At 34.2% G+C, this 26,057-nt stretch overlaps 1 protein-coding gene across 3 annotated transcripts; it reads left to right on the top strand.

The window, feature by feature from the left end:
• Positions 1-259: 259 nt before the first annotated feature.
• EFHC2_1 (EF-hand domain-containing member C2) lies at positions 260-23,160 on the top strand (the record flags this gene model as incomplete). Of its 3 annotated transcripts, none has more annotated exons than XM_012940467.3 (12): positions 260-329; positions 446-582; positions 614-802; positions 2,818-2,968; positions 3,777-4,000; positions 4,891-5,050; positions 5,728-5,924; positions 8,352-8,490; positions 10,616-10,927; positions 14,382-14,799; positions 16,997-17,209; positions 22,868-23,129. In XM_012940467.3, exons 2-12 carry the CDS (start codon positions 541-543, stop codon positions 23,127-23,129), a joined length of 2,307 nt encoding a protein of 768 aa, XP_012795921.2. In that variant the 5' UTR covers positions 260-329; positions 446-540. The 3 variants fall into 3 exon arrangements, with proteins under 3 accessions (XP_012795921.2, XP_051072994.1, XP_051072993.1); XM_051217415.1 differs by lacking the exon at positions 22,868-23,129 and adding an exon at positions 17,255-22,744; XM_051217416.1 differs by having other exon boundaries at positions 446-802; positions 22,868-23,160.
• Positions 23,161-26,057: the final 2,897 nt, after the last annotated feature.

Here is a 26,057-nt window from a genome sequence, read left to right as displayed (position 1 = left end):
CTAAAATAGATAATTTTTAAGTTTAAAAAATTCTTTTGACGCAACAAATACTTATAAGCAAAGTTTATTCTTTACAGTAACGAAATCCCTGTCCTTTTTTAAAACGCGCTCAATAAGTACTTCGTTCCTCGCCCATCAATACTACGTGCCCTATATACAACATACTATTTTCATAAATTTATCATCCTTTTTCATATAATTCGCGAATATATTATATTTTATCATGTTTTTTGTTTTAAACGGTGAGCACCATAGAGTTGAATACGCGTTTTTTTAAAATACATTATAACACGTTTGAAGTCTTACACTATAAACTTCTTACTTTGATCGTAAGGATATCTCAGTTTGAAGATTATAATATTTTTGATTGACTCATATTTTTTATATGTAACTGAGTTTTATTATTCTTTGGTCTACGTTTCCTCTATTTCGTTATTCCTTTTAGATTACTGGGCTTATTGTTCCTAACGCTTCCCAAGCACACAAGACACCCTAAGGCTAGGAGCAAACATAGAAAGGGCCGAACTTTATTCCTTATCGATGGCACTACCATTTCTCCCTGGATATAGTTTTAATAGAAATGTAAACTTATATTTCTTATGTATTTCTTAAGATTGGGAAAGAAAAGTTCCACAAATCACATTACCTAAAACTGGAAGGCGATAAAGCTTATATGCATGGCGATGACAAGCCAGGGATTGGTGGAGAAAAGCTACCAGGACAAAGAATCGATGCACCAACCAGCGTCTATCCATCTGGAATGGGTAGTCAGTTCCCCGCATGGCTGGCGTTTGATAAACAGGTACGAAAAAGGCGGAAATGCCATGTTAAATTCATCAAATACATAGTAAAATACATAGGTACGTGGTGGTAAGTCAAAGGTATTTCGCAATACTTATAATAAAAGGTGGACGATCAACAATAAATAAATGTTGCAAAACTAGCAATTCTGAACACTCCTTTCTTAATTTAAAGATGTTTTGGTCATGGTGAACTATAGATCCTTCCCGAACAAAAAGTTTATTACCAATGAGTTTTATTTAATTTCCAAAGTTCTTATATGAGGTTCACAATCTGCTTTAAAGTACACCACATAAATCCTATTTTGGTTGTTAGTTAGCTAATTATTTACAGATCCAGAACTTTATTTCTAACACTAAAAGTTTGCAACAAAGAAAACGGTCAGTTTGTACCGGCTTGTTTAAGATATATTGGGATTTCAGAATCAATAATATTTTATTTTATTCTCCTATGTGATCTTCTGGTTTGTTTTCGTATTTTACAGTCTCATCAACTTAGAAAGTGGAGGAGAAAATAAGCTACTCCAATTTTTTTTACTATAATGATCATAAAACTGCGACTAACACATTCAACTTCTATATCAACTGTATGTTTGCATGTTTTATGAGCTATGTAGATTGATCTTTTTTTCCTTGTTCGCCCATCTCTTTCGTGTTTGGCTCAAATGTTGTGGGTTTTCTTCATTGGTTATCTACGTAGACTTTTTGAGTCAGTGCTCATGATTTATATGAGTCTGTTTCAATTATTCAATATATATTTTTAAGTATAGTGTTGTGGAGATTGTGATTTTACTTTTGGTAAGAACGGCATGAAAAATCCCACTAAGTTTTGAACTGTTTAATATTTATATGCTCAATTTTCAGTTTTCGAAATCCGTTATTCCTTTTATGATTGAAAAATAAACTCTATGCTTGAAAAATTTCCCTTGTTTGAAGGATCAAGACTGAGGCTCAGTTTTGTTTGTGATATAAAAGAAATTAGTCCCATTTCCAAGTAATTATTCAAATGTTAAGGAAAGTATTCCGCAAACAGTAGGTTTGTTAGTTACATAGAATTTTAGAAAAGCTTTCTTTTATAACGATGTTATGGTTCTTTTGCAACTTTTCAAGTGAATATTTGTGCCAGTAATTGGGTTTTCTATTCATCAATGAATGCAAAAACGTTTTATTCGGCATTGACACTATAATTGTTTGTGCTTATAGTCTGTTGAGACTGGAATACGTGCAATTATATACATTATAAGGTACAAGAGTTGGTGTGTTTTGACATAGAGTCAGTAGGATCTTACCTATTACATCTATTGTAACTCCCATTTGTAGTATGTTTGGACTCGTTTTGAACATACTTGTTTCGGACATGTGAAAAGATTGGAGTAAGAAAGTGTGTGTTGTAAGTACCTACTTAACACAAAAACTAAAATATCTAGTTAGGAATAAAACTCTTCATAATTTGTATCAGCGTAAACTTAAGCGAGCAATGTTCAGGAACATGTGAACCTTAGCAGATATCCTAATAATACGAAATTCATCTCCTACATTTTTACAAGGAGTTAAGTAGAAAGTGATAACATTTAAATGTGTTTTAGACTGACCAGGTCATGGTGACTGTTGACTCAATGTAAGTGAATAATTAAATAGATGTAATGGTCACTTTTACCTTCCTACCTATCATGTGTGAATACACATTATGCAGAATTAAATGTATCGATCTGATAAAAGTTAGGGACCATTTGAAACATTTATATTTATTATTTGATGTTTGATATCACGTATGTGTCATATTTCTTAAAATATCTGGAGGATCGAACAAAGCTTATGGATTTACTTACAAATAACCGGGACCGTCATGGAAACTTACTGTTACAGTAAATGATGTAGAATTATTTTACTGTTCATCACACTCTAGATAAAATTCTGACTTATATCGATCGTTTTTGTTTGCGGCAATTTTTATCAACCTACTTTTTCCACGTTTTCAACTAACAAACAACTTTATTTTCTGATCTTTTACGACTAGGCCTTATCCTTTGATGCTTATTTCCAAGAGTCCGTTAATGAAAGACGCGAAGAACAATATCGTATTAGAAAATGTAAAATCTTATTTTACCCAGAGGATGACACTATACAAGTCGTTGAGCCACGTATAGCAAACACTGGAATGGCTCAGGGTAATTTATGCTATGATTTGATTCTGCTTTTTAATTCCATTTTAAAATGCTTCCTGTCTTAATCTGCCACTTTTCTTCGTTCTTAACTGTATCGTGCAGTCTGTTTGGTTTTTTCTCTGTCTTTGATTTTATTTCACATCATGTACTCTCCATTGAATTTTGAGATATTTGTGCTAAATGTTAATTTATAGCTAGAGTTATAATACCACATAAAGCTTTCTATAAAGTATGTTTTCTTTTAAACAAAGCACAAATCACAGTGAGTAAAGTTAATTTTGAGTTTTTAAAACTAGTTCAACTAGTTTTGAACTTTTCGGTTCACATAACTTACCAGTGCCTATTTTCTGAGGTGATACTGGGTGGGATAATAAAATATTCAACATAAATTGGGGTGTTGATAAATTTTTCAGAATGCTGACGTGAAAAACTCAATGAAATACCATATAAAACAGTGCTTAGCAATTCCTTTCTTTTTATATATTACCGTCCTATTCTAAATGCCCTTTGCAATCCTAGAATTGCGTATATATCAATAGGGTCCGTAAACTCAAATAACTGATTTATTATACTAAAAAAACGTAAGGTTTCGGAAAAAAAGAATTCAGCTATTGAGTAGTTATATTTATATCAGTTCCAAAAACTATCTTATATAGCAGAAAATGAAAAATATTTTGAGTGTTATCCTGAAAAAGCTGATCAGTAGATAGATTAACACCCCCTTCATTGTCACTGCAATAACAATTTTTCAAGATTATTATACATTAAAATGATCCAACAATAATTATTCTGATGTTACTTATTTATCAAGGAACAATTATTAAACGGCACCGTATTTCCAAACCTGTACCAAATGAACATCTCTATTATACTGTGCATGATTTCAATGTGGGAACAGAGTTTGTAGCTTATGGTAAAACATTTCGAATTGTTTCTTGTGATCAATTTACATCGAATTTTTTACGCAAACTTGGTATAAAATTAGGTAAACCAGAATCAATACCAGATGATCCTTACAGTATTCATCGTAAAGCTGTAAGTAGGTTAGGTGTTTATTTCGTTTTAATTAGTTTATCTTGTAAAAACGGTAAGTTATATTATTTTTATTATATCACTATATGTTATATTAAAACACTTTTAAGTACATGTAATTGAATTCTGTTAAGGCTTTTATAAACAGTAGCATGTTTCTTGTAAAACTGTTATCTTGAGAAATAGGAAAAGTACTATCCATAATGGAAAACCAAAAAAATATAAATTTATTGTTCACTGTTGGAGAAATAAATGTCACATCACACCATAAAGTGATAAATCGCAATAATACATAAATAAGCCGAAAGTGGCTTTGAATGGGTAGGACAGTAACTGATCAACCGTGGACAAACTAGCAATAATAAATCCTATGAGAGAAGTTTATAGGTTTATCTAAATCTTATTGAGAATGGAACGCATACACATAGCGTAGTGAACAAGAGCACGATTGGGGACAATCAGATGTAACTGACACGAAATTACGGAACATCTCACTTAAATCTGAGAAACATATAGTGAATACATAATTTGAAAAACATCATTTCATTGTCTCAAACTTGACTGTTACTTTTGCGCATATCAGTCCGTTGTCTCAGATTTCATTGTTCATGCATTTTTATACCAGTTGCGTTCCGTTCTGTTCCCGTTCTTTCCTTCCCGATCTTCTACTGAAATACATTTTATGCCTGACCACCGTTATATACTCCTTATGTGGATATAAGTAGCTCACACCAAAATAGTAATCTGGGTTATTCAATAATTATACAAAAAATTATAATTAATAATGATTTGGAAGAAGTTCCAGATTTTACAATATTCATTTCATTATTATATACACTGTAAAAAGTAAAAATTTAATCTACCAAGTATTTATTATCTTCATTTTATATTAGTTTACTGAGAGTATGCAACCACTTAGACCATATGAAAGAATGGATAAACTTCGTCAATTTCTTGATCATGATCGTCATGTGTTGAGATTTTTCTGTTTTTGGGATGACACAGAATCACTTTATGGTGATCCTAGAGAAATGATATTAAATTATTTTCTAGGTAAGCTAATAAGTAATTATGATGAATAGGCTTTTTTAAGTACATGTTTGTTTGTTTGATGTATTGATCTAATAGAGAGAAATGAAAGATCATCCTATCAGTTTTCAGAACCTTGACTTTCATTTATAATTAATCATTGATTCTATACCTTACAGGTTCAAATTTCTGTATATGAATCATAGTTTTACTTCCTTATTTATTCAATTGACCAGGGGTCTTATTTATCTAGATCTATTTAATAGATATCTTAAGACCGATCGGTAATTTATCATTTACAGCTCCAATTGATCAAATTTATTTCTATATAATAATCAAGAAGTCTGTCAATCAAAAAACAATGTTCTACATCACTAACTGTCTATGAAGTAGATGGTGGTTGTATACTTAATAGTATGAATAATAAGTCTTCCAGCTTGTTGAAATTACCAGCAGCCAAATCTAATAATTTCGGGAAACAGACGAAAAGTCTCAAAGTTCATCATCTACATCTTTTTTACACTTTCTGTGCTGAAAGGGGTATTTAAATAAAACTATTCTCAACAAACCATTTAACAAAAACAATTTACTTTTCAATTGAATGATTTTATTTTTGTAAAAAAAGTTTAAACTTTAGTTTACTTAAACATAAAACTCTTTATTTTGTCATTTGACACTAAAACGTGGTTTGTCTTTTGTAGCCGATGATACAATTGAAATACGTGAAATTATACCAGCTAATTCAGGTCGTGATGCTGTACCATGCTTTTTACGTCGTCAAAAACTACCACGTACAATTGCATCAATACCATTGCCGGGTGTAGTAACTGACAGAACATTATTAAATGTATTCGGTCATCCGCAAAGAGGTGGACATTATATACTTGATAGTCTAAAGGTAATAGTAAAGGAAAAAAACGAAACTTTCCATTTTTCTTTAAAATATTGTTTATAAATGTAAATACATTCGTGGAAATTCTATGTTGTATGATTGAAATTGTCATATTAGTCATTACCGAGTGTTTAATCAAATTGATTATCTGAAATAGTCATGGGTTCGAATCTCGCGGCCGTTATATCCTAGTATGGGACTCCTCTATAGTGAGCATCTACGATCCCGCCCCGCGAGACTGATAGGTCCTGAGTTCGGATCTTGCGGGGTGGGATCGTGGATGCGCACTGTTAAGGAGTGCCACAATAGGACGAAACGGCCGTCCAGTGCTTCCAGGTTTTCTATGGTGGTCTAGCTTCAACTGACTCATGATCTTAACCATTGACATAGTTTTGTTTGGTAAATCACTTTGAATACTTCTTTAATAGTAATAATAACTTATGCAAAGAAATCTAGTATATTACAGGAATTAAAACCTTGATTTTTACTTGAGTAACCGGATTATATGATAAATGTTCTGCAAATTTTCAACACCTAATCAGTTTACAGATAATATTACTAAAAGTCAGTAGACTGTTCTTTACAATAAGTAGATCTGAATAGGTTTAAACAAATGAGTCTAAAACTTGATGCCATAAGTGAAATTTATGTTTGGTTATCATTCAGTTGTTAAAGATTATCTGTGTCTTAGACTAACAAATCAAGGTCATAGGTTCTTCTTACTGAAAATATACAACTATCTATACTCAATCATTTCTTACAAATATAATTGGCATTTTTCATAAACTTTAGTTTCTAATCAAAAGTATTAAAATGTAATAAATATTTACAGCATTACTAAATATCTAATTACTATGATATTACTAGAGTAAAATACAAATGTGTCAAGTTATTTAAGTAGTTTGAAAGTAATAAGGTTTACATCAGTAAAATAAAAGTCAATAAATGGTTTTATTACAACCTATTCTTATATTCCTTGATGGAATGAGCTTATGATAAATTGTTAATTATTACTATTTCTATAGATTTATTAGGAAATGACCTTATCCAACATTAACATTTTAGGGTGTTAACCAATATAATAGAAATTTACTAAGTATATATTTTGGCTCCGGTCCACCAGGGTGCTTAGTACCTGTGTGGTTGCGCCGCAGGATTGAAATGTATCATTCAGATTGTAGCGTTAAAGCTTATATGGTGTCTGGTTCTCCTGTGAGGCTGTATTGAGCTGTACTGCTCGGTTTATAAAGTTTAAGCCTGGATGGTGTCTGGTCCTCCTGGAAACGGGATTAAGCCGTACTATTTCGGCTACAAATTTTAGGCCTGGGAGAGGGTGTCTGGCTGTCTTTTTAGACGGAATTGACCTGTGCTGTTTAGGTTGTCACATGAAAGTCTGGATAGTGTCTGGTTCTCCTGAAAACCAATGTAAAATTACCTTGGCTCACAGGGGTATATAAAAAAAAGGAAGAAGAAAAAGTTTTTGCTCAGGTTTCTATATGATCTGGATAGGCCTATTTCAGAATTCCTTCCGTTTTTATACTAATCAGTTCAAATAGTTCAATTCAAGGACCTATAAAATATCCATATAAGCGCTGTATTCTTGTTAATCATTGGGTGGTTATCAATGTCATGTGTGTCATGTCCTTATTAGTGCAGATCGAATGCTATCGACCAAGTTGTAATGTGGCCACCAGTCTAGGTGACTCGACACTGCATGCACTATTGTGAGATTAGATGGTGATCAGGATGTCGGTCGTGGGCCCGATAGCATAGTGGTAACGTCTCTGACTGTGAAGCTGGGTGACACGGGATCGAATCAGTCAAAGAGCATCAGTCCCCTCAGGATTACAGGTATACCTTGCTGACGAGTGCCAAGTGGCACGAAACCCGGGTGCAGGATTTCTTGTCAACTACCTCCAACCACCATCTTATGCCATTTGTTTCCTTAGGATACTGGAGCCCATGTGCACCATTGGTTTGGAATCAGTGTTTCTCAACTCCTCTATGTGAACCCTTTATGTTCACCAACCTGGTTACAGCCCCAGATATTCGCTTTTCGTGCTCTCATTTTCGTAAACAACACCTTCGCCCCGAGAAGGCAATGAGTAGGACTTTCGTGGCAGTGGTTGTATGCACGTAGCTATTTGAGAGCATTTCTAAAAGGAGAGCTGGCTCTCCTCATTCTCAGCCGTACCAGGACATTTGGGAGCGATATTGACTCTTGATAGAATCCAATAAATAACATTTATTTTTTGAGGACTTTTGCTTAACAGTTTAATCCAATTTTAAAAGAGATGAAAAATAAACTTAGGAAATGTACCTTTTCACAAAATGTTAACCATTGTCTTTGTTTATCGTTTATAATTTTTATTTTAATGGTATGCCATAATTAAAATAAATGATTCACTTATTTCTTCATCTCACTAAAACTAGCTTGGTGCACCTAAAGATAACTTTTACAAAGATCATGATTTAACAATCGGTGCAAATATTAATGTTTATGGTAGAAAGTTTTTAATATGCGACTGTGATGAATTTACCAAAGAGTATTACCGTATCAAGTACGGCATACGTAAGTCAGTAATTTTCTCTTTGCATTACGATTACTAATTATATTGATGCCAATACATGACAAATTTGTTATGGTCATGATTTATGTCTCCAACTCATTCCCATACCATATTAGGATAGATCATTTCAAATTACTTAACAGTATGAGAAATTTGTATAGATGGTTCTATTCGACGATAGTATCTATCACTGACCAAATTTAGTCAGACAATCAATAACAAGCAATATGCCGTTAACAACTTTTCGTCCTTTTCTAGAAATCATTAGCATTGGATAACTTCCAGTGGCTACAGACTTTGTTATATGTTATATCCCAATAAGAATGATGAATGGTAATTTTTGGGATCCATTTATGGACCAATACTATGGGTATATTTTTATCATGTAATTGTTATGTAACTAAACTGTTCATATCCATGTCCCGCTTATTATGAGTTTTATTTTGATTTATGAACTATTATTATACGATTTACCATTCTTGAGTTATGGCCTGTCTATGAATTAATAACTTCCTCATTCACAGCCGCATTTGGCTAATTCTTGTGCAGATGTTGTTTCATATTTCATGGTACGTTGTGATCTGTCTGGTTGGTATATAAACCCAGTATGTTTGAAATAAATGATTCATATTACAGAGGCTGAGATTGGTGTTCTGAACTTAACTGGCTGGGCTGACAGGAAGCGAGACCAATAAGGAATCTAGGCTGCTCGCACGTGTTTTATGTGTCACTGGTTCGATCGATAATTCGCTGCTCTCTGATTGGTAGTATCGTTACGTTATCCAGTAAACAGGGCACACAGGTTCACAATTTATAACGTTATATGAGACAGGCATCATGGATCCCAATGGCTGATGATCACTCAATATTACGAATAAAATCCAAAACCAACTTAGCAGTATAAGCGTAACTCTCACTTAGCGAAGCCTGAAGTTCTTAGACTTGAAATTTGATAAAGCTGCTGATACATGCTGTTGAGCAGTTCTATATTGAGACGAAATAGCTGTTCACACATTTCTAGTTATTGCTTATTGTCTAGCTTTAACTAGTTCATGATGTTAGCCACTTCCAAAGTAAGCTACTTACGAGTAGCTAAAACTATTTATATAATTATTTCAACAGTATCTCATGTTTTTTAGTCTACATGACTAGTTAAACTCATTGTATCAAGGCTGTATTGAGTCCATTTATTTAAGTAACTTAATAATGGCACAAATCCATGAAGTCACCGACAAGTGGACTGAGCCATGTTGGTAGGTTTAGATTACCTGGTTGGGATCTGCGAGACGATAGCAACCGGTTGTTAGAGACCCTGAATGACATGGCTCAAAATCGTTTGCAATGGCACAGGTGCATCCGCTCTTTGTGTTCTCCCAAATTCTAATCTTCTGAATTATTCATGTCCCTTTTTCTCCTCCCAAATTTATTTCACTGGATTATACTCCTTGAATAATATCTTCAAACCCTAAACTTTCCGATTACTGCTTATACTTGTACTAACTCTACCACTATGAAATTTGAATAGGCAATTTTATCTCTGTGCTAATGTGGCACGGCAGTCAGTCATTCACGGCAACTCCAACTGATGTATGTACTACGAAACCCTACATTGTTGCTGACTGACCGAATTATTCTAATGAAAAATAGAATAGAAGTGACACTCATAATTACAACTATTCCATGTTTATACATAATTTAGCTTTAGGGTCATTAGTTCAAATTACATGTGCAAAATAGAAACATGAAGAGGTTCACGCAGATATGTGATAGCTAAAGGGTTATACTTCTACTCGTAAAATACTACTGTCAGATAATTCTAGAATGCACCAAAAGTCCTAAGGTAACATTACTCAACGTCATTTTCAGTGGCACAGATTTATTCGTTCCTTATTATCTTCTAAATCGAAAGTTGTGGGGACCTGATCTAATTCACAGTGCTAACAGGTCCAATGTTGTTTCTGACTGACTGACCTACTGATTTAAGTTCTATAAGCTGAGGTAACTGATCAATTGCAGTTCTAAACATCATTGGGAAGATCCATGCAAACAATACAAAAATCGTACAAGTTCTCTTTGAAAATTAATATTTATGATTTATCACGATTAAATTTTGTTAATTCTTTGCAGAAGATTTCACCCCAGTTAAACCTAAGCTTCAAGATCATATCACCACTGTGAAACGTGAAATTCCACCATATAACGGTTGGGGTACTGATGAAGATTCACTAGCTAACTGTTATAGTTTGATACCAAAAGCACCAAATCATAATTTTAAAAAATTCATGGAATTAGACCGTCAAGGTTTAGAATCTCATGTTTTACGTTTTGCTGGACGTTTATTGTCTGACCGACCGACAGATCGTGATCGTCAGTTTGTGATTAGTTGCTACTTGTCAGATGATACAATTTCAATTTTTGAACCGCAACAAAAGAATTCAGGTTAGATATTTTATTTTCTAATCTTTTCCTCTTAATCATAATGATGATTATTTATTCTTTAGAATATCAATCTTTTCAATCCTTTATTCACTAATACTAGTAAAGGTTTACACTTCTAATGTATCCGACTGATGGATCCCAGATATAAATAAACACACTGCCAACCATTATTCAAACTGTATCCTTTGATCTGTTTCTTAAAATGGAACTTATTAAACCCTAAATATTTAATAAGTCTTCAATTCACTGTGGCTCATTAACTAATTTTTAACCAAAAAAGAGCTAGTCATTATTCTAAGGTTCGAGTCTGGCTATTTCATCTTCGAAGTTGATAGACTACTTGCTGAGATATTCGAATTGTGTTAAACTATTAAAGTTATCTATACGTATATGTTTTAAACAAACGAAGTTTTCATATCAAAGATCTTAAAGAGATCATTGTTATTACACTATACAAATTCTTCATATAAAACTTTATTACATAAGTGTAAAGCTTCTTAAAATATTTTCATTTCAGTAGTTGAGGTCATGAGTTAATTGAAGATGGACCTACATGGAAAACGTGGAAGTATTGAAAGGCCCCACAATACAAAGAAACGATCGTCCAGTGCTCCTAGGTTTCCCATGGTGGTCTAGCTTCAATTGATTCATGATCCCAACTATTGAGATTTTATTATTGTCAATCCCTAAATCAAATCTACTTTTAAATCAGAAAAATTTGAATCTCTGACATTTCTCGATATTTTAATATTAAGAACAATAGATGACAGGAATGGGACAAGCATATTTACATGAAATATCACATGTTGAAAAATATATTAACTTAAATTGTTTTCTTTCCCTTCAGTACAAAAAGGATTTCATCTACAGAATTTAGTAAGTCAGGGTAGACACAGGGAATACTGTTGAAGAGCTAATAACATTAGTACACATGACTCTGTACGAAGAATTTACCAAGGTTAATACAATCAAAGTAGCAACTGAAAATCACTCAGCATGAATAAGCAACAACATAAGCAACTATTATTTTTTTACGCTTCAATTCAAGGAGATTGCAATTATTGAAGTATTAACAAGAAAACTAAGAAAGATTATAGATGGAAAACTTACTTCACTCAAACTGTATATCGTTTATACACTTTGTTGTTTACTTTCTATACACGTCTATATGTACTTATAAATTCAGTTGTTCCTATAATAAGTATAAGTAAATAAGTAGTGTGGTGTGGGTTAAGGAGTATATAATGGTAGTCAGGCATAGAACGTATTTCAGTAGAAGATCGAGAAGGAAAGAACGGGAACGGAATGGAAATCAATTGGTATAAAAATGCATGAACAATGAAATCTGAGACAACGGACTGATATGCGCAAAAGTAACAGTCAAGTTTGAGACAATGAAATGATGTTTTTCAAATTATGTATTCACTATATGTTTCTCAGATTTAAGTGAGATGTTCCGTAATTTCGTGTCAAATACATCTGATTATCCCCAATCGTGTTCTTGTTCAGTACAGTAGAATGATGTAGTATGTTCATCGTCGATTTCTTGGACTCTATCCAGCATGGTTAGATAAAATTTTTAATACATAATATAAAATCAACGAAAGTTCAATAATCATTATTATATATATATATGGTGCTTCATGATGTTCATTTACTAACTATGATAGTGACAATAGAAATCAGAATTTTCGAACTAAATCTATATAAATCTGCATTATGTGTTTAGTAGTTCTTTCATCCTTTATAGTCTTTATCAACTATCGTTTCATAACAAAATTCATTCTTTATTTCAGTTAACGGAAAAGTGTAATTATTAATTTTATGTATATTTTAAGTATTACTACTGGTCGTATTGTTGTCAGTAACAGTTTTATGTTTGATTAAATAGTGAGTCATTCATTCTATGATATGTACAAGACTTTTCTTACAACTTGTACACGTAACAAGTTAGCTTAACTCTTTCGTTAGTTTAACGGAACTATTATTGATATTATCATCATTTAGTTAGATTACATTCATCGTAGCATATGTGCTTATATTGTTTCTCAAGTAATGCAATCCATGTTATCGTTTAGATCGCCAGATAGTATTCTATCCGACTGTCCAATTCAGTTACAATATACACTTCACACTGTATACTAAACCCAATATCCAAGTGAGTAGTTGCGAAACTGAACTATAATCAACATAAACCATGGGGATAAACTCATTCACTTTTTTTTACCCAGGAAAGGATATGTAGGTTAAGACCTCGAGTCATGCATCGGCTTCTTTCAATAGCGTGTCTCATGTATAATATTACCTACTATTCAATATTGAGGCCGCGTGTAAGCACCGACACGTAATATGTTTAAACTCTTACGGTTAAGCAGACAGTCACAGAAACTAAAACCGTTTCAGAGCTACCTAATTTAGGATTACAGCCATATTACCGTGACAGCTTTTGATATGACCACCCTGATATTTGTTACAACAAACTAAATATTTCTGTATAACCTGTCAAGTTTAAATAATCAGTAAGAGGATATCTACAAAAATACTAATGAATTAAATAAATAGTTTGTTAGAAACTTGATAATTCCTCGAAGGTGTCTTCAAAAGCCGGGAAAATACTGGGAACACTTTGGCGACTTATTACACATCCCTCCCCAGGTCGAACAATTACTATACTTTTCATCAATTTCAGTATGATTTTTAGTAGCTTCTAGAATCTGGAGTTCCTATAAATAAAAAGTCCTCAAAGTAAAGTTTCTTCTAAACTTCCCAACTTCTGTCTTTTATTTGGATTTCAAAAGTGGAGGAATCATGAAGACCAAAAACAAATGTCTAAGTGTTAAAACACAAAACTGATTATTACTACAAACTAGCATCAGCTGGAGAGCTACTAAAACGCTTAACAAAGACTGGATAGCTATTTTGTTTTAGATTCCGAATGAGGTCCGATGTAGAGTCTGTAGGTTTTACAAAGAACAATGTCATAAGATAATAATCAAGAATGCCATTTTAAAGGTAAACTACTGAATTTGAGTCAAATGGTCAAACTGTTCCGTACTAGTTGCGAGAACTATAGAACCAATTCGGCATCCAGTGTACTTTGAATTTTCAACCAATGTCTAAGGAATATCGGTTCATGATGATAACTACATTTAAAATATTGTTAATTTCACTATACTGATCGATTTTTATTTAAGGTATAGTTACTTCATTTATCCTTTTTACGTGAGTCTTTAACTCATAGTACAACATTTTGCTGAGCTAATCAGTTGAGTTTCTAATTTTTCCCCCAATAATATGACTCCATTTGCATCTTCTCTAATATCAAGAGATATGATCATCTTGATAAAAAAAAAATTGATGCTCGTTTCTTTTCCCAATTATCTAACTTATTTATTCACTCACCCTTGTCAATACAATTTCACTCATTCACCTACTAATTCTTCTTTATTTCAAGGTTTTCAAGGTGGTTTATTCTTAGAACGATCAAAAATAAAAAAACCCGACAGTAAATTATTTGATAATAAACCAATGGAATATTACAAACCAACCGATTTATATGTTGGTGCTAAACTGGATTTTAATACATTTCTATTTGAATTAACTGAAGCCGATGATTATACATTAGATTACATGGAGAAACATAAAACACAATTTGAACAAGCTGATTATCAATTAATATTGAATAAATTAATAACAATATTAAACAATGAACAATGTGATGAAATTATCAAGTATGCTGTAAATCAAGATCCAGATGATACAGGGACATTTGACTTTGATCAAATGATAAATTTAATTAATCAGTTGACTGGTAAAGAGAATGCGTTAACAACCCATGAACTGGGTACATTGGCAAGACATTATGGTGTTAGGTAAGTGAGTTTTTTTATTAAAACATACAATGATCGTTTTTTTTCGGCGAGACTATAATTTATGGGTAGATCAATCAGATATGAGATAACACGTAATGAATTTTGCGCGAAATTCATCCACACATTTGGTTAAATAGAGTTCTGGCATTATGGCTGATGTTGGCTGACCGTCAGCTGTAAATGAGAATTCTCAATTACGTAGAACTTCGTACGTACTTACTGACTGACTGACTCATCTTGCTAATCACGATTCCATCAAGTTGATTATAGGTTTACTTATGCATAGATCTTAGTTTCCAAGAATGTTATACAAATTATCATATTTACACAAAATAATTTCGAATCATCTCACTTTCCATTATTTGCACATGTTTCTAAACGATCTCACAGATTATCATTTGTCCACCTTTGTTTTAATGTATTCTGTATATAGTCTATTTATACCTGAATAGAATATGACAAAAGAAACTGATTAAAAGTCAAAGCAATCCTGTTGCTCTCTTAATTAGATATCTAATGAGAAAGCAGGTAGACTTTATGATTTCACAAATTATCCTTGACCTTTGAAAGACAATCATACATCTTGTCGGCGTTATATGCTTTGGAGTAAGATTTATTCTACTTCATACACTTTAAAATTTATATATGCACATAGATTTTCTAAAGCTGCAGTTTTATGAATGTGGTTCTACGAGAAACATGCATAAAGTGGTTCAGTTTAGTAATAGAAACTAATGATACACATGTTTCATAATCATACTGCTATGTTTGAAAAGATTACGAGTTTACCTAATCTGAGAACGAAACGAAGACACTGTGATACAATGACCAATAAGCTAGTTATTCCGACGCATCCAAGCCCCGCTAACTAGGGAAAGAAGATCGAGTTCGAAACGGGGAAATATATTCCACAAGCATCCAAAAGCTCGAACAATAACAACTAGCACAACTCAAGCGTATATATACAGCATAAGAATGTCCTTCAGAAATGGCACAAAATAGCATACTAAAAGAGATAACGAACCGATAGCATTTAAGTTCCTCCCAAGTGGGAAATACGATATGAAGGTGAAAAATGGGTGTTTTTGGCGCGGAAACAAAAAAATTTACATTTTTAAAATAGAATTATAAAAATAAGTCATTTACCAAGTGAGTTCTGGTGATCTAACATCACCAACACATACATACAATGAAAAAGAATAAATGAAACAATTTATAGCATAACCAACTGCAACGAACATGTATAAGCTTTTTTGTGTCATGTAAGCAGACAAAATGACAGTAATCACAAAGCAGCTTGAGAAATAAATGATGATAGTAAGACAATAACATGAATTATCAAGTGATGAGTGATTTAAAACACGGGTGAAGTAATATGCAAGAGTATACCAATTGAATGATCCAGAATATACTTGATTCAATGACCGACTGGCAAAGAAGGTAAAAGAAAAAGATCGAAGTACAATACTATAAACATGTTCCGGTCGACTGATAGATTACATGACAATGGGTCGACAATAAAAACTAACTTCTCGCCAGCCAATCACAATTTAGTTGGTATGAGTATATCACAGAGGTGGTAACTGAAAATTTAAAAAGGCATACAGACTATATTAGGTAGAACAATGTGATTTCGCATCCATTTGAGTTTGTTTCTGATATGATGGCAAGAATAGTCAATTTTCGATTGATTTACTCATTATGAGTTTTGTTCAAGATTACTTCCGTTTGATTCAATGTAATGGTTACTCAATGTAGTATTTCTTTTCTTTTCTCGTATGATGTTTTATTCTGTATAGTATACGATATTTTTGTATTCCGTTGACATGAACTATGCTCAGCCTGTGATTTCTTATAACTCTAAGTATGTTTCTCATGTGTGATTTCATCCCAATTATAAATCACAATGGGTGTACAATCAATATATAAATGAGTGTATTTTCTACTAGAGTTGTTGTCGTCGCCGTGTTTTGGGGGTTGATAAATCATCACTTATATCAGTCTTTGTGTTCTTACTTTCACGTCGTGGGAATTGCAGAGGTACCTCGTTCCGAGTGTAAGTGATAAGCGTTTCCGACATAACAATCAGCGATGACCAGATAAAAAAAGTAATATTAAAAGAGCCAAGACAAGAAGCATTCAAACGACAAATTATAACAGTTTCACTTACTAATTATAATCATTATTTTAACTTTAGACCATCCAAGGAAATAAATCTTGAAATTTTGCTTGGGATTGCACAACAAACACTTCGTAGAAAAGCATTTGAAGATTTCTCCAGTTTAATGATTGCCTGTCGCCAACAAGATGCCGATAAAACAGGTGAAATGGACCGTCACGCAATAAGACGCATATGTTTAGCGCATCACCTACCATTACCTGATGACATGTTGAATTCACTTATGAATTGGTAAGTCAATTTTGTAAAATATTCGTCATAAAATATTGACTTCAGCTAGAGAACTATTTAATACAATGAAGGACTGAACAGTTTAGGACTACTCAACAGAGTTCAATTACAACCACACTAGTAGTTGAAACATTCACTATTCAATAGTTCCAACTTTCAACTCCCAGATATTCTCAATACACTGTGACTAACTCATTTGTTTTGTTGTATTTTTTTACAATTGAGTTTTATAATTGTGCGATCTCATGTCTCTGAAACAGTGAGCAACTAGCTGACATTTAGTTAAAACCGGTGTTGTGTAAAAACGCTTATTTTCATGTGTCTATAAACCTTCTGTAAATAGTTCAGTGAAAATATAATTTTCACGTGACTATAAACATTAATATAACATTTTCTGACAAGACATTTCAGCTATGAATAACTTGGTATGAATGTTGCTTCAACTTAAATTACAATACTTTTATTGCTAAATCAAGATAATAAAGCTTTTCGTATCTTTTCGAGATCTGATAACTCTAGAATATTACACAATTTTCAAGATTATTTTCAACATGAGGATATGAAAAGACAAATGGCTCAAGATACAATCACTTGATGTCAGAAAAACAAATAAGCTTCTTTCACAATTCATTGATCATTGGGTGGTGATCAATGTCATGTGTGTCAAGTCCTTATTGGTGCAGATCGAATGCTATCGACCAAGTTGCAATGTGGCCACTAGTCTAGGTGACTCGACACTGCATGCACTATTGTGAGATTAGATAGTGGTTGGAGGTAGTCATCAGGAAATCCTGAACACGGGTTTCGTGCCACATGACACTCGTCAGCAACGTGTGCCTGTAATCTTGAGGGGATTGATGCTCACTGACGGATTCGATCCCGTGTCACCCAGCTTCACAGTCAGAGACGTTACTATTGTGCTATACGGGCCGTGACCGACATCCTGTGGGATTGAGATGTGATCACAATTGATTGATCACTTGGTGGTGATCTGCACTACGAAGGACTTTACACACATGACATTGGTCACCAGCCAGGTACACCTTGCTGACGACTGCCAAGTAGCACGAAACCCGGGTCCAGGGTTTCCTGGTGACTGCCTTCAACCACCATCTAAATAAGTCTTTTTATTTGTTGTTTATTTTCCAAACCTTAATATCGTGATTAAAAATCTGTAGTTTGAGGGAGAGTAAAATGATTTTAGTCCTGAACTTTATTTAACAACTTTAGCATCATTGGGGATTATCTGCAGAAAGCACCATAACTGTACTTATTAAATTTCATTTTTTCATTAATTTGATTCATTGATATCACACTTTAGCTTTACATTTTTTAATGCACTCGTAAATCGTTGTTCTAACTGTTTGTAAATGACTTGATAATAAATAATTTAATCCGTTGCCGGGTGGAGTGTGAGGAGCACTTGTCTCCTTCGTACTGTTTGATTAGTTTTACTTGCTAATTATCCATTTCATATTCTTCAAAACTTTAACTTGATATCACCGAACATATTCACTAACATTTTTTTTAATATTGAGAATCAGTTAAGTAGAATTAATTAAATAATAAAGCCTTAAATGATTATCTATCACAAGTGAAATTAACAATTACTTTATATTTGATATTTATATCGATATAAATAATAAAAATATTAACTATTCTCAGTACAGTTAATAATAATGCCGACTCAGTGGTCAAGAGGTTAGGCATTCGCTCATGAGACCGGAGGACCTGGGTTTGATTCCCACGTGGGGGCTAGTGGATGCACACTACTGAGGAGTCTCATACTAGGACGACACGGTCGCCCAGTACTTCCATGTTTTTCGTGGTGGTATAGCTTAGATCAATTCGTAAACTCAACTGTAATCATATATCTGATGATGTACATATTTGGATAATTAATTACTGAGTAATGGTGTTCTAACTTCGTCGTTTAAGTGAATTTCACAGAATGGATGTACCAGTTCATTGAAATTAAATCAATTTTTTGTTTTTTAAAATGGTATTATCTCAGTAACATACCGTAGTAGTAGACTAGATTCAAAACAAACAACTAATTGAAATGGGATTATAAGCTTTCTTTTCAAATCACTGATAATAAATAAGACAGAAGCAATACAACGTTGAAGATCATCACAAGGTTTACGTTAAGAGATATGTATAATCTTATTTTTCTCATCAAAATGTGTCAACAAAAATGAATAAATTTCCAGTCAGTTAAGAAAATATAGGATCTGACAAAAATGTATGTTGATCCAAGTTGCCATTTTTCATATCGTCTATACCAAAGAAAAAGACTACTAATACGAAAGTGAAGGAGGGCTAATTAATACAATTATTAATGATAGAAAAAAAAACTTGTTTCGGAAAGAAACGGATGGAATGGACAACATCGGAAATGAAGATATATGTTACGTGCATTCCACAAATCGATTATATGCGTGAAAACATTCCCCTCAAAATAGTCAATATCATACATTAATCATACGACGGACTACCCTGCAAAGTCATGTATGAAGGACAGCTGACAACCACATCCCAAGTGAGGACCGGTGTCAGATGAGGTTGCTCACTCTCTCCATTTTTCTTTCTCCTGATGGTCGACTGGATTATGAAGACCTCCACATCTGAGGGAAAGCACGGAATACAATGGACAGCTCGGAATAAATTAGATTTGAACTTCACAGATGACCTAGCCCTTCTATGCCATCAATCAGTCAGCCAGCCACAACGTAAGACTTGACACATAAATGCATCGGTCCAAGTTGCCATACCTCATTAGCACAACAAGATGAACACCGGATTCGTAAGAGTGGTTAAGTCAATGGTGGTAATATATAAAAGAAAGATTGTGTATAAGAATATAGTACAGGAAGAAAGAATTAGTTAGCAGAAAGAAAGATATGAAGGGATTTTAATCTCTTAGTTTAAGGGAAGATAGAGAGTGTATACACCGGCGCCATTGTGATCGATTCCGAGCCATGTCACCAAGAGTCTCCGACCATTGGTTACGATAGTCACTCGGATCCCAACCAAGTAGTCTGCATCTACCAACATGGCTCAGACTAGAAGTTAATGTCTTCAAGCACTGATGCCACGTTTTGGTTTGGCCGCTTCTAACTTTCTTCCAACCATCCCGAACACCGGTTTGCATTGCACATGGTAATCGGTGTTCAGGCATACATAAAACGTAGCCCAATCATCTCAGTCGATGAAGATTCACAGCCTCAACAACTGATTTTCCATCACTCCCTAATACCCTGTGTCTAACTACACTATTATATACCTAGTGATCCTAGCAGATGCGAGCAATATTTCTAAGGCATCTGTGGTCAAATACTAGAAGCTTACGAATATCTCTAAATTACCACGTTTTGCAGCCGTAAAGTAAAACAGAACGAACTGCTGCGCAGTATACTCGTCCCTTAATTGATAGACGGGTGTCTCACCTTCGCCATAGGTGACGTAAGTTGGCAAAAGCCAAACGGGCTTATTGAATCCGTGCTGAGATTTTGTCAGACCCTGATATCCTATACATATCAACAAGTGCAAGTCAAGGCAAACAATGTAACAGCAGCTTCAGAATCTCCAATACAAACATCAAAACAGTTCTACTGTATGGGGCTGAATCATCGACAACTACTACAACTATCATCAAAAATGTACAAGTACCTATAAACAATTGTCTACATAAGATACTCCGTTGACCGGATACCATCAGCAGCAACCTACTGTGGGAGAGAACAAACCAGCTTGCAGTTGAAGAAGAAATTAGGAAAAGACGCCGGAAGTAGATAGGACGCACATTACGAAAATCATTAGACTGCATCAAATGGGGAGCGCTAACTTGGAATCCTGAATGGAAACGGAAAAGTCAAAGGACACATTGCCTCGGGAATCGGCAGCAGACATGAAAAAGATGAACAGAAACTAGAAAGGACTGGAAAGTATTTCCCAGGACAGAGTTCGATGGAGAATCTTGGTAGGCGGCCTATTCTCCTCCACGAGGGGTGACAGGCGTAAGTAAAAAATGTTTGAAAAACCACTGAAAAATAAGGAAAGTCGAGTAGCTATTTCATCCTATTTATTGGACTTTTCAGTTGTACATATGTACAAACGCATGAGTACAAAGCTAGTGTTAACCTGTAAAATCCATATCAATATGAAACAGTGAAATCATGCTTCTACCATATTTACAAACTAATAATTCACAGCCCCCAAATGGGGAGAGTCAGCTCTCCCTCCTACTCACTGTCTTCTCACGGCATTATTGTTATTTACGAAATTGAGAGGACGAAAAGCGAATGTCCTGTGCTTTAACCGGGTTGGTGGACACGGACAGTCTACGTAGAGGAGTTGGAAAACCCTGATTCCAAACCAATGGTGCACATGTGCTAGAATAAAGCTAGGGAGATCGCAGTTTCTAACAATCCGCAATCGAATGATGTTGATATCCCTACTTCTAAGCTTCCCCAATTTATGTACCGTGCATTAAAGTTGCCTATTATAAGGGTTTTACCCCTATTACACCAGCATTTAATTTTGCTTAGAAGCAAGTCACCCACTACACATTCTGGACTGCGGTATACTACAACTGATTCAATATCTTGCCGCTTACATTTGACCATGCAGCGCACCAGTTCATATGTCTCTGAGTCGTGTACCACTGTCTCGATAGCTCGTATGGTTAAAGTGCTTTTCGTGTGTAGGATAACCCCACCACACCTACGGTTTAGTCTATTAGTCCTGCTAGGTAAGGAACCAAGCAACTGAATTTCACTATCATACACTTCTGACGTTAACCATGTTTCTGAAATGTCAATCACATCAAAGTCTTCTGTGTCCACCACTGGTTTGAGCTCCGCCATCTTATTAGGCAGGCTGCAAGCATTTGTATACACATTTATTTCTGTAAATAACCTTCCCTCACCACCCAGAGTGGTTTGAGGATCGTTTCGCTCCAAACTTCTACGGTGTGGAAACCCTTAAGTGTAAGTTTTTTTCACCGTTCTAGCGGTGCTCATTCATTTCTACCTCTGCCGCCCCCAAATACTCTGGTACGGGCGAAAGTGGGGAGAGTCAGCTCTCCATCTCGAAATGCTCTCACATGGTCACGTGCATAAAACCACTGCCATGGAAGTCCTACTCACTGTCTTCTCACGGCATTATTGTTATTTACGAAATTGAGAGGACAAAAAGCGAATGTCTAGCGCTTTAACCAAGTTGGTGGACATAGACATTCCACCTAGAGGAGTTGGGAAACCCTGATTTCAAACTAGTGGTGCACATAGACTTCATGATTCTGAAGGAAAAATGGCATATAACCAATTGTTGGTTACCGACTAGTATGAGACTGTATCTCCTAACGTTACTCCACCACCTTGTAGATCAGACTTTTTAGGTCAAAGGCTCATGGTGTAGCCACCTAAGAAAACCACCTGCTTCAGTTTGGTCACCGAGGCAGTATTTCAGCTCTCATACAAATCAAATGGTTTATATGGCATATATCTTTATTTGGTGCCTTGTTGTACCTATGTTTACGTGTTTAAATAAATAAATAATTTACAACTCAATTTACCCTTTTTTTAATTACACGGTTTTTGATTTTGTTAAAATCATAAATATTAATATTTTTTCTTTCTTACATTTAAATTACAGTTTAGTCAATCAGAATAATTTAATACAATATGAACAATTTATTAATCAATTGAATTGGAAAAATTATGAAATTAAAGAATTATCTATTCAACAATCATTGGATTATATTGAAAATATGAATATTGATTGGTTACCAATAAGTAAAGGTGATATGCCAAAATCAATTAATTTAAGTAAAAAATCAAAAATCGATAAAATCAATTATAAACAATTAATTAATGATTTATTTATGAAAAATTTATTTCATTCATCAATTGATTAATTAATCAGTTTAATAAAATAATTAATTATTATTTTATTTTTCTTTTATATACAAAATCTGTATACGAAATAAACTATATATATATATATATATATATATATATATATATATATATATATATATATATATATATATATATATATATATATTCATTTTAGATACAAAATTGCCTAGTTATTGTTAGTCAATTGAAGGAATGAAAAGATAAAAAATTATCTATCTGTTATGTCAATAAGAATGTTGAAGTAATATAAAAAACAACATATAGATAGATAAGTAATATGCTTTACAAAGGTTATTTTATTTATTTATTTCAATACATAGATATTGGTACAAAGAGGCACCAAATACATATGCGCCACACAAATCTCATTCGATATGTGTGAGGGCTGTGATACTGCCCAGGTGCCCAAACTGAAGCAGGTGGTTTTCTTAGAGGGCGACACCCCGAGCCTTCGACCACAAGGCAGTGGAGCATCGTAAGGAGATACAGTCCCATGGTAGCCGGTGACCAACAAACGGTTCATACGCCATTTGTTCCCTCAGCATACTGGAGTCCATGTGCACCATTGGTTTCGAATCCGGTTAAAGCGCCGAGCGTTCGCTTTTCGTCCTCTCATTTACATAAACAACACCCCTGCCACGAGAAGGCAATGAGTAGGACTTCCCTGACAAAGGCTATATACGCGTGGCCATGTGAGAGCATTTCGAGAGGGAGAGCGGACTCTCCCTACTCTCGGCCGTACCAGGGCATTTGGGGGCCTTTACAAAGGTGATCAATAATGGATATGTAAAATATCTAAATAAAATCATTAAACAAAGAAAGGGTAATAAAGTTTGGGGAATAAAATGAATTCATTCTATTTCATAGTTGCATACAACGTAAACTTGTTATTATTAATATCGTGAGTCACTTGAAGCTAGACCACCATGAAAAACCTGAAAGCACTGGACGACCATTTCATCCTACTGTGTTAGTTGAAGTTAGACGTGAACACCGTTGGATGACGGCTGACTCAGTCGTCTAGAGGTTAAGTGCTTTCGTGTGAAACCGATAGGTCCTGGGTTCCGATCTCGCGAAGCGAGATCGTGAGTGCGCACTGCTGAGTTCAACAAAAAGACGAAACGGCCATCCAGTGTTTACAGGTTTTCCATGGTGGTCTAGTTTCAATTGACTCGTGATCTCAACTATTAAAATAAATATAGTTATCACAAGTGATTGATCACTGGGTGGTGATCAATGTCATGTGTGTCAAGTCCTTATTAGTGCAGATCGAATGCTATCGACCAAGTTGCAATGTGGCCACTAGTCTAGGTGACTCGACATTGCGTGCACTATGTTGAGATTAGATGGTGGTTGGAGGCAGTCAACAGGAAACCTTAAACTAGTGGCCACATTGCAACTTGTTCGATAGCACTCGATCTGCATTAAGAGAACTTGACACATGACATCGATCACCACCCAGTGATTAATCAGTTGTGACTACATCTCAGTCCTACAGGATGTCGGTCACGGCCCCGATAGCATAGTGGCAACGTCTCTGACTGTGAAGCTGGGTGACACGGGATCGAATCCGTCAGTGAGCATCAATCCCCTCAAGATTACAGGCACACGTTGCTGACGAGTGCCAAGTAGCACGGAACTCGGGAGCAGGGTTTCTTGTCAACTACCTCCAAACACCATCTAATCTAAATATAAATATTAACAAATGTTTAGCAAACTTTAGTTTTCTAACATCAACTTCATCGTTCATTTAAGTAAGTTTGTGAAGTTTAGATAAATGTTCGAAATGCAATCAAGATCATAATATTCAGAAGAATAAATACACAAATTATATGAATAAACAGAGTGAAGATTGATTTGTGTTTTATTATTTTGGGAAGTAATAATTCAGAGATTATATGAAAGTAAAAAAATGAATGGAAAAATAAACAAATATGTAAACATAAATCATATTATATAAAAGATGAATATCAGAAGAATAAAAATAAAAGGTTTGGAACAGGGTTGAATAAGGACTAAAATTAACGAAGGTTATTTAGACAAATATCCAATCATCATAACAGGGAAAGATTAATCAAGCTTTCCTTTCGCATACATAGGTCACGTCGGGAAGGTTTGGTAGCGATCGCCTCTGCAAAACGCAGTAAAATTGGTGTTTTTTTGTCTGTTGGTTATTTTGAATATATCAGAAAAGCTTCTTTTCAGTTAAATCTAAGGATTATAGGACAGTCGTTTCGTGCATGTCTGAGAATCCTCAATAGTGTACACGACTAACTGGTGTTCTGACCCATATCTGAAGATTGTTCAAACTAAATTATAATTACCATACCACTACTCTCGGTATATGCTGTGAAAGTTGAATTAAGTGTTTATTTCAAACATAGAGGATAGAAATACATTAATGTTTAACGGAGGGAAACACTACTTTTGCCAATTTTCTCTTTTAAAATTATTCAACATCATTTACTGTAACCCATTTAACAAAGAAAAGTTAACATAGTGGGTTTTCAATGACATGGTTTGTGTGAAAGATAATGATACTATACGTTTACCCAGCGATTTCTTTGTAAAAAATCGAATGAATTAAACATTAGAACACTGCTCTGAAAACGTATAAACTTGTATTCATAAATACTGAAAATATAAGACACCTACCATCATAAACTGAAAAGGGATTAAACGGGAGTCCACTTTCATGTCGTAACCAAGGTTTAAACTGATAAATTCATAAAGAATATAAGCGTTGTTTAAATACTAATAATGATATATTTGTATTATCCCAATGATTAGAGAAAAAGATCCAATTTCTGACGTTTCACAACTTAGTGTAAGCCATTTATTCAGTAAATAAATTGACAAGTTCAAATGGACAAATTCAATATTAAGTACAAACAAAACCTACCTCATCCCAACGTTTGTCCATT

Source organism: Schistosoma haematobium, chromosome 1 (assembly GCF_000699445.3).
Source record: "Schistosoma haematobium chromosome 1, whole genome shotgun sequence".
NCBI classification, from domain to species: Eukaryota; Metazoa; Platyhelminthes; class Trematoda; order Strigeidida; family Schistosomatidae; genus Schistosoma; species Schistosoma haematobium.
Note: the sequence above shows the minus strand (reverse complement) of the source record. Positions and strands in the feature narration are given on the sequence as shown.